The sequence below is a fragment of the Sinohyriopsis cumingii genome, chromosome 13 (assembly GCF_028554795.1).
Source record: "Sinohyriopsis cumingii isolate HCF-2022 chromosome 13, ASM2855479v2, whole genome shotgun sequence".
In the NCBI taxonomy this organism is placed as follows: domain Eukaryota; kingdom Metazoa; phylum Mollusca; class Bivalvia; order Unionida; family Unionidae; genus Sinohyriopsis; species Sinohyriopsis cumingii.
The window spans coordinates 58,226,587-58,241,627 of record NC_142973.1 but is presented as its reverse complement, the minus strand read 5'-3'; the positions used below and the strand labels follow the sequence as shown (position 1 = coordinate 58,241,627).

At 33.5% G+C, this 15,041-nt stretch overlaps 1 protein-coding gene across 3 annotated transcripts in view; it reads right to left on the bottom strand.

Annotated features, from left to right (window-relative positions):
* Positions 1–405: 405 nt before the first annotated feature.
* Positions 406–15,041, bottom strand: part of LOC149785646 (retinoic acid receptor alpha-like) — a 79,229-nt gene continuing 64,593 nt past the window's right edge. For 2 of the 3 annotated variants that reach the window (XM_089979474.1, XM_089979473.1), the window contains 3 exons: positions 14,716–14,920; positions 5,471–5,713; positions 406–964 (listed from right to left, as the gene is read on the bottom strand). In XM_089979474.1, coding sequence (XP_089835600.1) covers positions 720–964; positions 5,471–5,713; positions 14,716–14,920 — 693 coding nt within the window. In that variant the 3' untranslated portion in view covers positions 406–719. The remainder of the gene's footprint in view (positions 965–5,470; positions 5,714–14,715; positions 14,921–15,041) is intronic. The other variant, XM_089979475.1, reaches the window with a different exon arrangement.

Sequence of the window (15,041 nt, the reverse complement as noted above, 5' to 3'; positions counted from 1 at the left end):
GTGCTGAAAGAAATGGCCAACTATTCAGTGCGTACTGTCTAGACAACAGACCCGTACTGAAAGAAATGACTGTCCATTCGATGGATATCTTTGAAGCACATGATCAGCATTGTAAGAAATTACTGCCCATTCAAAAGGCATCGCAAGGGCATTGGAGCTATGCTGCAAGAAATGCTCGTCCATTTAATGGGTATCTTTTGAAATACACCAATAGAGAAATAAGTTAATTCCCATTCAATAGGTATCGTAAAGACCTTGGAGCAGTACTGCTCAAATTGGCTGTCCATTCGATGGGTACCACTAGCGATATGACTGAAAAATTGTTAAAACTACGTTAAAAATCCAAATCACACAGAGAGAGAGAGAGAGAGAGAGAGAGAGAGAGAGAGAGAGAGAGAGAGAAACTGGACCCATATTATGTATCAGAAATTTCTTCTCGTCACATCGTTTACAAAACATTAATAACGTTAAAAATTGTTTCGCTTTATATGTATTAAGACTCACCAAGCAGTCACTAGAGAAATAATATACAAAACCTTTCTTTTAAAAGAAATCATTCATTTACAAATTTTACACCTGCTGTTAAATTCTCGCGCAAAGAGTCTTTTCAAAAGACCCTCGAATTACAGAGACACTATTCGGTTGTACACAAGGATGTTCCCGCTTATTCACTGATAAAATATTTCCCCAGCCAGTTCACCGCAAAGCACTTCTTCCGCTCAGTCACTAAAAAACACTTCGTATGCAATTGGACTGTTTTGAACAAATGGCCAGACCATCTTCATCTCTCCGTTGGTCTTGAGAAATTGCTCATTTAAATCTCTCATTGTTACTAAGCAATTTATGAGCTGAGAGAACCGAAGTCCAAAATTTGGAAAACGCTGCAGTGTCAGGTAGCGAAAACACTCCACAAATTTCCAGTGAAGCTCTTCAACCATTGCTCGATTGTGCAGCTCTACTCGATCTAAATAATAATAATAATAATAATAATAAATCGTCAACAACAACAACACATCCTCCACCTTCTTCCAATAATATTATTAGAAATATCACTGGAACGTTTGTCTCAAAAACACATTTGAAACAGAAAATTTCGAGGCACGTGATGGCCACTGGCCAATATTACAATTAACATAAATAATGAAAAATGCTGGTAAGATAAAATATGCATATTGTATAACGTGGCATATAAATTCGTATATAGTGTTTCTAATACCAGAATTTTGAAGCTATCTCTTGTATATTAACGAGTACAATCAAGATTTACAGGCTGAAACTAACGTGCTAGTTTTACTTTGCAAAGCATGTTACTTTTATGTCTTCAGACTTATGTTAATGCAAATTTCATGGTGCATACAACTTACTTCTTTGCTGTTCAAATACCCTACAGATCTACCATGCAGTTTGATCTGAACATCTGAATTGCAGAAGCAACATATACTTTCTCAGGTACAATGCATGATCATATCATCCAGTGTTTACTCGAAGATTCAGAAGTATGCCTCTTAAATTTACAAAATGAAGGTAATGTTCCGTGTTTTTTTCAAAATAAATATCTGGACGTGTTTCTCTATCAAACTGATGCTTACTTATTTTACAAACTTCTAATCTTTCTAATTAATTTATTTAGTGTTTAATATTTGAATGTCAATAAAAATACATCTCTGTTTGGATAAATATATTATAACTATTATCGTCTTCATTAACAACTTAATTACACCTTACGTTTCTAAATCCTGCAAAATATGTAACTTTTTAATTTCCCAAATCCAAAACAAACTTCCACAGTCATCTCACTAGCATTTGATATTATAACAACAGTAATTAATCCACTATAGGCCAGTTGAAATAGTATCATTGCATATTTACTGTATGTACCCGCTTACAAGTCAAGTCAAACAGCAAAAACAAAAATCAAGAACTATCATAGCATAATGCGCCTGCAGATCAGGGTATATGTTGTTTGTTCTACTGATTATTCCTAACAAACTGCACAGATTCGGATCTGCCAGCGCATTATGCGACGGCAGATCTGGGTCTGTAAAGTACATTCCCCTTTTAAACGACTACATACGGTAATCTGTTTTATGGTGTGTATGAATATCACCAATTCTACATAGATCAATACTAGGGCACAATATACATTTTAAAAATTATTTAATTTAAACTTCGACCGTCTCCCTGAACCAGAACCTTCACAAGATTAATGAGCCAACATTACAAAAATTAAGAAATTGTCATGTGTTGTACATTTGTAATTTCATGTCGCATATGAGCGGTTAATTTTTCAGGTGTAACTAAAAGACATTTTTGTATCCTTCCTTTCATGGATATTTATAAATAGATGTATATACATTTAACAGACATTTCAGCAATAATTTGTAAGCGTAAGTAGTGGTATTCCAAACGAATGTACTTATAAAGTTTTCGCCATTTCGTGCCTAAGATTATCTAGTTTTCCAAATTTTATCGAAATCCACATCACTAGCCATACATTTTTTTCATCATTTATTTGAAAAGAAGACAGGGGCCTGCGTGTTTAGCTCACAATCAAAGCCTTTCTATTAAACGTGTGACCATCATTTAATAACCAAAACATTAACATAACTTAACGCATATTATATATGACAGTTACCTTGCCCGCACAATCAATCAAAGGAGTTAGCGAGAGTATGGCAGAATGAATTGCCTTAGCGTCACAGTCATGGTTTCAGATATGAAAAAAATCCACGAAGGGATTTGAAAAAAGTATAAGCAAATGAAAAACTATGATCAAAACCTTAAAGCAAATTTTTATGACAATGGCCTTAATATCAAGGTCATAGGGGCAATCGAGAGCACTGCATAAGGAATTGAAACAATTTCATAACGATTTGTCCTACATATGAAAAGAATCAATCTAGGAGATGTAGGAAATATATGAAAATGAAAAAGGCTTTAACCGAAGCCTTAAATGTGTATTCAATTAAAGTGGCACAGACTCTAACATCATTGGGACAAACGAGTGTTTCGCAGAATGAAATGTTTTAGTTTCATAGCGACTGATGCCAAAGGTGACAAGAATCTATCAAGGAGTTTAGGAACTAAATGCACATGAAAAAAATACTTGACCAAAAGCACAACGCACGACCTATGATTACGAACCTGACACTAAGGTCAAAAGGACCAGCAGACCGGTCTCAGAATTGTCTTACTTTCAAAAGGATTCATGCCAAGTACGATAAGAATTTATTATGGAAATTAGATAAAAGATGCGAAACATTAATAAAAGTTGACGTTGCTGTAGCTGCCCACCTATGTATACTAGATGAAAAGATTATTTCTAAGTTGTGTACAGTTTGCTTAAGACTGCGTTCATTCTTTCTACGTCTGTCATGTCCACTCTAATCGACAGTCAGTTTTGACCACCTATTAGAATGTATATTGCTTTTTACCAGGGTCTGAAGGGTAGTTAGACACTTCTGATTCCGTTGGAGCAGTTAAAATAGAAAGGGATAGGATAGTTATATATAATATAAATAAAAAGTGGCTTGCGTTACAAAAGCTCCTAAATCAAATTCACGTCGTACTATTTGAATATATAAATCGGTTTACGTGAATAGAATAATAATACAAGTCATGAAATAGAAAAAGACACTTAGCTAATGAAATAAATTCTGCCCAGACTCTCCTTGATTATGACACAACCTGTAGAATGCCTGTACTACAAACAGGTTCATGACTTGAGTGACGTGTCCTCAAATTCACGGCAGTTCCAGTTGACGTAAGTAAACAATAGCATTCGTATACGCCTTTATTATAATTTGGCTGTCAGAAAATACACTAATCCAGAGAGTACCTTTAGCTATTTTAAGGTGCATGCTTACGTAATCACCACTTTTTAATGCCCATATTATTTTAAATCAAGACAACACACACTATACACTGTAATTCATACTATGTGCCAGTAATACATTCATTACATGGTAGTTATTGCTAATGGGTAAACTATTTCAGAAGGCCAAGACAAGGATATTTAATTTACGGTTGAAGCATTGCTTAAAATGTGTGACTTTTACTCTAATATCAAAATCTTAAGAAGGTGTGTTATAGCGTGAATAGAATATTTATGTTCAGTTTTATCGCTACGATGTCTGCAGTGTGGCAGTTTATAGTGATATTTAGCACAGGGGCATCATGCCACAGACATGTACCATCATGTCCCACCCAGCCACATTATCCTGATACCAGGACAATTTTCATTATGAGTCATCGCAAGTATGAACACAATGTCTTTAGATACCTAAGACATACCAGCAAATACAAATTTTCCACCAAAACCCACACACAAAGTTTCTATCACTTTCACATTGAACCCCAAAGCCAAAATAGCAAATAAGCCAGTCGCAAATGAATGATCTGAACACCGTAAGAATTCTTCCCCCAAAAATATCAAAGGATTCCGAAAATACAATCAATCTAAGACTTTATTAATAACCTTAGTATTAAGTTTATAACATTGTGATCTTGACACCAATGTTCAAGTTGCTAGCGGCAGTGTTACAGCTTGAATTGTCTCTTTTTCATTATGACTGATGACGATGGTGATGACGTGGCTGTTTGTGTCTGATTTTGGATTTTTAACGTAGCTTTAACATTTGTTTCAGTCATATCTCTACGAGGTCTGCAGTGTGGCCGTTTATAATGCTGTCTAACAATGGGGCATCATGCCGCAGATATGTAGCATGATGTCCCACCCAGTCGCATTATCCTGACACGAAGGCCGATCAGTTCTAACACCAACCTCTTAATGCTGAGTGCCTAGAGAGGCAGCTGTTCGTTCCATTTATACAAGTCTTTGGTAACCTTAAATTTATAAATGTGTGTTAGTAAAAAGTCACTTAAAACACTGATTTTCCTGTTTCAGACTTTGCCAAAAACATTTTAAGTTTTAAGAAAATAATAGTAACATATTGTTTGTTCTAGTGGCAACCGATTAAATATGTGTTTACCTATTTGTAATTATCATAATATAAACTAGGTAACACATGCGGTTAAAATAGTTTCATTGTATAGTTTCTGCTGTGATCTTTGAAATCGTATGGTCAAATTAAATGTGGTAATGACCAAAGTGTGAACATAGACCTCATATATAGAAAACAAGGAATAAACAAATAGTTACTGCGTCAAAATATATTGTGCAGTTATATACACATATTAGTTAAAGTATTGTAGGCCATGCTAGGAACCAAACAGAAAATATACGTTAAAAACTGGAGAATAAAAGGCAGGAAACTATGGCCTGATTTTGCATTGAGTCAGTTGTGTTTGTCATGATGATGATGAAATTCAATGACTTTACATTCTATATAGTCAGAAATGGTAAAATGTACTAAAACTTACCAATGACGCCTACGTCACCGACGCCATCAAAAGTGGTACCTCTATATCATGACTATGCGACTTACGCAAGGCGAAACAAACTACTTGCCTGCAAACGATAGACATAGTCCTCTTAAGATCCCCATTTCTTGTCTTGACAGGTCTAGCTTCTGCAAACATTCCAGAACGTTGAAGAGCTTGTGAATGAAATCCCTTCCCCAGAGAATGCTAAGCTCATCTATGTGCATTGAATCCATCCCCGTTATCACCGTCTTCTCACGGTCCATACATTTGTGCACTCCTATCAGCCAGATCTCGAACACGGCGTCTCCACGAAAAGATGAAACGATGACTGATTAGTTAATTCCAGACTATGGTTAGTCTGAAGTGTTGTTTTTTTCTCTTATCATGCATGAACATGCAGCCAAACTTTGCCAAATCTACCCAGAATCAAAAAAGTTTTGTTTGGAACACATAATCGTATCTACTAGTAGTCGTTAATGGTACCACGCAGGCAACTGTTTAATGCGACGTAGTATTCAATGCCTTGATGAAGGTCAAGAAAGTTTACGGTATAAATTTTCACGCTTCTTTAAGGATAGAGGAACACAAAAACATGCTATAAAAGAAACCTGCATTAAAGACAGGTAACAGTTGGCTCCACAAATAAACAACGGTTACTAAAAGCTTCATAAACGTGCGAGTATTCTGAGACCAAAGAGTTACAATGCATAGTCTCATGTCTGAGGTTTACATATGACGTATATAGCTGCTAAATATATATCTGCCAATATAAATCAAGACAAGGAGATATCATAAGCATCAGATACAGTATGCCACGCATATATTTTCCCCATAAATGGCAGGTATAGCTCGTTAGTTCTTTGCTCTGCCAATGTGTATTTCCATAATAGTTGAACAGAAAGAGAAAAGGCACATCAGGGATGAATTTAATTAGGCCTCAAACCTTGCCACATTTAAATAGGTGACATACTGAGGTTTGCTATAATTGCGTTCGTTGCAAAGCAGTTTATATTATTTATCTCTTCTAATATAATTTAAGATGTAATATATTTGCGAATTTCAGAACTAAAAGAGGCACAAACTGTCCACTTCATTCTGGTATACATTTGTGTATGACAGTAACAAAGATACTGTCATTGAAAATATTTCATTTTGCTAATTAAAGCCTGATATCAATTTGTTAGTATCAAAAATGGTAAACATGACAAATTAATTAGTTAAAATTAGTAATAGTGCATTTTTTAATCTTTGAGAGTACATAAATATCAATATTATCCGTATATCTTCCACAAAGATTATTCAAAAATATTTACAAAACAACATGGTGTTCTACCAGTATATTCGACATATATTTAAAGTATATTATTTACTTACCTGGTAATTAATGATTAACCATACTAGTTATAATCTATCATCATAATCGATACCAATAGTATTTACAATCTATGAAAGGTCTTACTAAACATTTATGTTGAACAGATAATGACAACAAATTTCTAAAGATTTCTTTTATATTCCATTTGAATATAATCAAATGCAAAGTTTATACTGTTGCAATATAGAACATGACATATTGTAGTAGCATGAGGTTCATTTTAGAACATTTATTATTCTGTTTAATACTTACAATATTTATTACTCAAACACGGATTAGTTTTAGCAGGTTCAAAATATTTACCTGGATATAATACATAAAGTACATAAATATTTTGTATGCATGTACGTTTTCTTTTCTTTTCATCCGCATGTGTATTCCTTTCTAGGCATTAGTTAATTCAAGTCCCGTTCCATGAACTGTATTATCATGTGTACAAGCTATATGCAATAGTGTCAGTGCACATTATTGGGACTCCTCTGGTGGCCAAGTGGTTAGAACGTCCGCCCCTGATGCGGGAGGTCGCGATTTTTTAAATTTCCTTCCGTAATATACGTAATAGCTTTTGTATCAGTGTCCTTTGCTGTAGCCACTCTTTCTTTTAACTTTTTCAATGGTTTTATTAGTGATACCGTATTGTTTTGTTTGTTCTTATAGAACTGGTAGCCACATATCAACTTGAATACTCGCTAATAAGTCGAGGCAAACAACAAACAACAGCGATCCTGATATGCCATACAATAATTCACCTGCAGATCAGGGTCCATGCTGTTTCTCGTAATGATTTCTCCTAACAAACTGCACAAACCCATATCTGACATATTATGCAACGGTAGATTTGGGTCTATGCAGTTTGCCGTTGGACACCACTTATAAGCGATTATATCCGGTATGGTAAGAAGCTGTTACGTCACTAATGAGCTTTGGTTCCAAATTTCCCTATAATCCTTACATCATACAAAAGCAAACTACGACTTACACTCGTAACAGGAGGCCCTAGTTTAGGCATCGCCACCAGAAACATATGTTCAGGTTTTATACTACTTGGACACTGTGCAGCAATGTAATGATGTGTTGGATTATGATGTTTCAAACCTTGTGTTTTTTATTTCCTGTTTGTGAGGAGTTAGATATCTCTCTCATTGTTGTTACAAAGTTAACAATATTTGTAATCGTCAAAAACACTGTCGTCCATTACAGTTGCAATCAATACAGACTCATAAGTCATCTGCTTGTAAGAAGGCTGTTAAAACCATTTAGTGAAAGTATTCTATATCCAACAGCATCAGGATGAGTAGAATAATACAGAGCACAGAGCTATTATTTGCCTGACAAACCAAATATTCTTTCCTCAGTTTTTCATTCGGATCATGGATTGTCTTTGCTCGGGTTTCACTAGACACTCAAGTTTATTTCTGCAATTCTTACTGATTTTTTATTCTTTGATCGTTTACCATATTCAAATTAATGAAAAGTAGTTAAAAACTGATGTGCAATTTGATCATGTCTATTAGTCATAAAAACCGAATATATATGTATTATTCTCTGTTCTAAACCCATCGTTCTTAATCTAAATCATGTCATAGTATATCATTCAAGGAATATAAAGCACTTTATATCTTGGAACGTTTATGTGTTATGTGTTAATTATCCAATTTAGTCAACCGGTTACTAATCTAATGAATTGTATTTGCAGTAGGTTGTATTGTTTATTACTATATCTAGTATAACTGTATCAATTTGTCCACAGATTGCTAATTAATTTTGTCTTTTTTAGCTTTAGATGAATGTGCAAACATTATTTCAGAATCATTAAAATCTTAATCGTTTTAATTCTTAATCTAACTCATTAGTACTTCTGTGTACAACACCGTCATTTTTAACCAGTTTTCGATCAACGGATTAGTGGGTGAATGGTTTTGATTATGCTATTCTAGCGGTAGGTTTACTTTCTATAGTTGGTTAATCCTGGTTCTTATAATTTGTTGTCACCTAAATCCGTATTTGACAAATTGTTAGTTGTTCTCATAATCTAATTATACCTTTTCTCGCATTTATTTTCTTTAGGTTTTCATCTATCTGTTTATTTGGTTTTGCTAAATCGTTATTTATGTGCAGCTGTGATGGTGTATTAGTGGCGGCAGTTATCATTAATTTCTGTTGCAATTTTTCGAAGTCGTCTTTTAACAGTTCTAACACTGATGCTCTATAGTCGTCTTTATATTTATATCTGAATTTTGTTCCACTCGGTTGCAATCATTGTCGAATGCTTGATATTCTTCTGGTGTTTCTCTTATTTTCGTTAATATATTCTTGCAAAAGTTTGAGTTTTAATAGTTATTTCTGTACCAATCTGTTCTATAGATGATGTTTTAATCCATTTTATTAGTATTATTATTATTGTTATTATTATCCAATGTCGTGCATATTTGTGCATCTGCACGACTTTGTACAAATTTCTGGGTACCCACATCAATTGCTTTATCTGGTTCACCCGCATGGTAAAAAGGTTGTTATTCAAGTTTAAGTCATCCATTACTGATTAGTCTATTGACACGCTTTTGTAATTCCTATGAATAATTTAAATAAATAAATTAAATTATTGGCATGCTTTTTATTCTTTTTCGACGGATTTTAAAATGAAAATCAACATGACCTTTCAAAGATTTTTCTTTCGACAATGTATGTTTTGCTAATTCTTCGAACCTAGCACTATGTTACAGGAATACCATGATTATATATTACGTTATTATTTTCATTTTTAATGTATATTTTCTGTATTTTTATACTTTTTGTAACTGGAGGCAATTTCCAAACATATTATGGCACAAAATCATGGAAAGAAACATTTTAACAAGCAGAGAATGTAGTAAACTTTCATGGTATCTTTTAGAGTGATTTTGATATTTTTGTTCCAGTGAAAGAAAAAGCAATTATGTTTTAGTTTATAAAGCTACAAACTGTAGATGTATGCATATGATTCTGATTATCGAATCCTAGTACATTAGAGTTGTAGTTGTTTATATGCACTGTGTAGTTACCGCCCGGAGTGACTTAAACTTTTGATTTGTGTTTCAGGAACTCAATATCAATACTTTTTCATTCTTTTTTCATTTGAAGCCATTCCTTCTTCGATTTAATTAATGTACATTTTAAGGTACATAATGTCTCTGGAACTAAGAACGTGTATGTTTTCATATTAACGTTGATTTAATATAGTAGATTGTTTTTCATCTTAACGTTGATGTAATATAGTATATTGTTTTTCATCTAATGTTGATGATATAAAATATATTGTTTTTTATCTTAACGTTGATGTAATATAATATATTGTTTTTCATCTTAACGTTAATGCAATATAATATATTGTTTTCATCTTAACGTTGATGTAATATAATATATTGTTTTTATCTAAACGTCGATGTAATAAAATATATTGCTTTCATCTTAACGTTGATGTAATATAATATATTGTTTTTATCTAAACGTCGATGTAATAAAATATATTGCTTTCATCTTAACGTTGATGTAATATAATATATTGTTTTTATCTAAACGTTGATGTAATATAATATATTGTTTTTCATCTTAACGTTAATGCAATATAATATATTGTTTTCATCTTAACGTTGATGTAATATAATGTATTGTTTTTATCTAAACGTCGATGTAATAAAATATATTGCTTTCATCTTAACGTTGATGTAATATATTATATTGTTTTTATCTAAACGTCGATGTAATAAAATATATTGCTTTCATCTTAACGTTGATGTAATATAATATATTGTTTTTATCTAAACGTTGATGTAATATAATATATTGTTTTTCATCTTAACGTTAATGCAATATAATATATTGTTTTCATCTTAACGTTGATGTAATATAATGTATTGTTTTTATCTAAACGTCGATGTAATAAAATATATTGTTTTTCATCTTAACGTTGATGTAATATAATATATTCTTTTTCAGATCATTGAAATATAGCATTAACAGACTACAAAGCCCATTTTTACAATAAACATTGATAATTGCTCATGAATATTATCATATACTGGATTTATAAGCGCATTTTCTTGTCCGATTGCCCTTCTACCATTAGAGAACTTTTCATATGCATTAAAAGATAGTTCAAATCCAGACCCAAATAGATATAAGTTGCCATTTAATTTGTCATCTGACTCGCTTCATATGACTCTAAGATCTAATTTGATTTTTTAAATTTATTTCCTTTATCTAAATATATTTTTATTGTAAATATATAATATTTAAAAATTTTATTGTCACTGTTCAGTATTTTGACTACAGTAGTATTGACGTCCTTCCTGATTTAATTTGTGTATTTCCATTGATCTGTTGTACACAGCAACGATCGTACATTATTCATCATCACCTACTTTATTATCGCTTATATCTTTACGCGCTAAGTCATGAATATAATTCATCTTACTTGTAGAAGAGGTTAGAATTTCCTCGTGTACTAAGACATCATTTGATCACTTTATACTGGCATTTCTTTGAAAGATTTTGCAAAAAGTCCAAAGAATATTACACAAAACCCAATTAAAGCAAGGATATTTTAATTTAATTTATATTACTATCCCTTAGGCTCATAAAGTGGCAGCTGCAACACCCATGACACCTGAAGCATTTGCCATGCTGACCTCTCACCATTTAAAAGTTTGTATACTTTTACGTTTGTCTGACCCCTCGGTGATATTAAATCTCTTTACCTAAATAATTCCTAATTTTAATTGATTTTTCTTAACCTGTAATTAATGTATGTTTCTAGGTATCTAACATCAGTATTGGAAATGTTGATGGTACACTTAATAAATTTTCTTATATTGATATGTAAGAAATTGACAGCATTATAGTTTCGCTCTACTTTAAATTTAAGGCGTTATAGCAGAAATTCGTTTTCGAGCTTGATCGATTTATAAATCTTCTCGTCTCTCAAAAGTACACTCATTGTTTTACTGCCTGTTTGTCATTGATCATATTCGTTTTCTTTGACTTTGATCTAAGCAAACATATTTAACCTCATAAGGCAGAATACACCATTTCTTTAAAATTTAGCTATTTTGCCTGGTAGCGTTATTTGCGCTATCAATTAATCATTTGAAAACTTACTCTAAGACCGGAAATAAGCACCTTCACGAGTTCTTCAAAGATCATTCGTTTGGTCATGTACAAAACATTTGTTCACTCCTCAGACCCAATCTGTATCATAACAAGTTGACATGACACAAAGGCATACCAATAAGAAACAGGAGAACACAATACAAGTAGCTTTGAAAACTATTAATACTACAATTGAGCCCGTTTTAATCAGCGTTTCATTTGTATTTTAGTCTCTCTTTTCTCTCTAGTTGAAACGATTTTTAAATACATTACAAATGTACACACCTATAATCGCAACATGTTTACAACCTTAGCCTTCAGAGAATGGCGTAGATTACAAAAATTTCAAAAACGTCCAGAGCAAATTTATTGTTTATTACTGACCGTGTTTTTCTTTGCATGAACTTGTTCACTATGCTCTAAATGTTTGACGTTCGTTTCCTCTGCTCTTGTTTAAATATGCATGTGCTTAACTGTGTTTAGACGATCATTCAGGCAGGAAAACACAAATCGCGACATTTGTTTAAAACACTCGGTCAATTATTTAATAGCATTTGACGTCATATAACATTCTTTCAACTATTTTTGTAATTTGTTTAACGTATTCATTGGAATAAATTTACTCATCATGGATGTTACATCTAGCATTAGCATATCTAACAACGAGTTTGTTGCTTTAGCTGATCTCGCATTAAAAAATGTGTAAGATTTCTTGGTTAGTTTTCCATCCATTTATTCCAAACCCTTACAAGTAAATGTTTACTAGTTATTTCTTGAATGTCCCGCTTGTTTTACTAATTTGTAAGTTCTGGTTATATTACTCTTCTTGATTGCTTTGTTTCGTTTAGCTTCTAACAAAATTGTAATTTGTATCTATTACAAAACCCAATTCATTTTAAAGCTACCTTTTATCTATTTGAACAGCTTCAAATATCAGAATTTGCTGACATGATATTATAATGCTTTCATCTCTAAGTATTGTTCACCTCAAATTAATATCTAAAACAACTTTGCTACAATGTCTTGAATAGGGATTGTTTAGCACTGCGTAAAATATGTCATATTTTTGATCAATTAAATATCACGTTGCATAGGACCTACTACTTTGAATTAGTCGGGTCATTTTGTAGAAAATATTATCCCATTATTATATTACGTCAAGTGTTGTCTTTCAGCTATTCACGTCACAGTTTGCTCCAGTATCCAACTGTTTCAGAGTCATAATTACAGTACCGTCTGTATGCATTCGTTAGATAAGCTGGTGAAATTTCTATAAAACCCTCATGTACAGTTTAATGTTATTGATGGCTATTACCACTCAAGTGTTTATTTTATCTATTAAGCATCAAGAGAACAGATTATGATATAGCAATTGCAGCTGCATTAGATGATATGTGCATGGAAGGTTTCTATTGGTTAAAACGTAACCATATGATCAGGCAGTACTGAGAGCATCAATGACAGAAGGAAGCTCATCAAAAATGAAAGGATGAAATACCTATCCTGCTATTTCTGCGCAAGTTAAGCACTTTTATATCCATATTTATTGTGCTTTTTGTCATATGTAAAATACGTTTTGTTTTGTATAGTGGTACAGTTTCGTGAAATATTGTATACTAGAATTGTACCTTTTAAAACAAATATCCCCCATGCTTTCATTCCAAATTTCCTCCACATGGTTTGAGCCTGCTGATCCCTGAGGGTAAGGACCAGTAAGTAGTTATGGGGCGGAGATCTTAATAGTTTCACAGTTATAACCGTAAGGTTAAATTCCCGGGGAAAGGGATGTGCCACGGGATCAATGTCATTTGATCGTACACATTTGTACTTGCAATTTCCAGTGAATGTCTGTAAGATTATAGAATGGGAATCCCAGTCTTTTACGAAATACGAAATTAGTTGCTCGCTGCCCTTGTTTGGCTTCTTACTCTTTGTTAAATTGTCCGACCTTAGGATTATCTTCCGTTTTGCAATCACTATTAAATTCCCGGGGAACGGGATGAGCCACGAGATCAATGTCATTTGAACATACAAAATTCTACTTGCCAATTTACGGAGAACGTGTATATGGTTATAGAATGCGAATCTCAGTCTAATAAATGTGAGACACCATGAGTTATCATCAAAACCATAGGGAACGATCACGGGGAAAACTCGTGAATTTCGTTTTTTGTATTCACATGTGATGACAGAGTAAAACTTAGCAATTCTCACGACATATCAGACGAATAACGCCAGAGTTACTTGAATATGATCACCTCTTCCTCTCTACACCATCCAGACACCGATGGGCAAACCCAAACTTCTAAACTGGCGGCAAAATCGACACCCATCGTACTATCATTAAACAAAGTTTCATGCATGTAGATTGAACGATGTATGTGTGTGTGTGTGTGTGTGTGTGTGTGTGGTATTTGCATTTTTAATGTAGTTCTCACAAGTTTGCAGTCATATCAGTACGATGTCTGCAGTGTGACAGTTTATAGTGATGACTAGCACTGGGGCATCATGCCGCAGACATGTATCACGTTCCACCCAGTCACATTATCCTGACACCATGCCGATCAGTTCTAACACTAACCTCTTAATGCTGAGCGACTAACGAGGCAGCTGCTAGTACCATTAGTATAAGTCTATGACTCGGGCGGGGTTCGAACGTGTGATCTTCCGCAACCGAGGCGAACGCTCTAACCACTAGGCCACCGGAGCTGTCGTTTAAGGGGAGATTGAAGAACATTGGACACAACAGCTCATGCCTGTGCATTTAAATAAAATGAACTGTATATTGTAACTAATTCATCAAAATATTAAGTCGAGAAAAGGCTTACTTTTGATTAAACTCGCCTTGTCATCTATGTGCAGCTTAGTGAAGTCGGGAACTTGTTTACAAAAAGCCACAACCCCCTTGATGCCGTTCTCCATGTATGTGATGTAGATTTGGAGCAACGTCTGACGCTGCTCCCAACTGAGTTCTATGGTGTTTTCACTCAGCATTGTGACGCCCAAGCTTTGACAGAATTTTCTGTACCGGTCCTGAAAAAGTATGCTAAATAAAGCGTTTTCAACCGACAGCTGTGAACTGCGTGTTACTATAAAACAAATGCGCGGCTTGATGATAATACAAGTATTGTCTATTTTTTTCTTCTAATTTAAA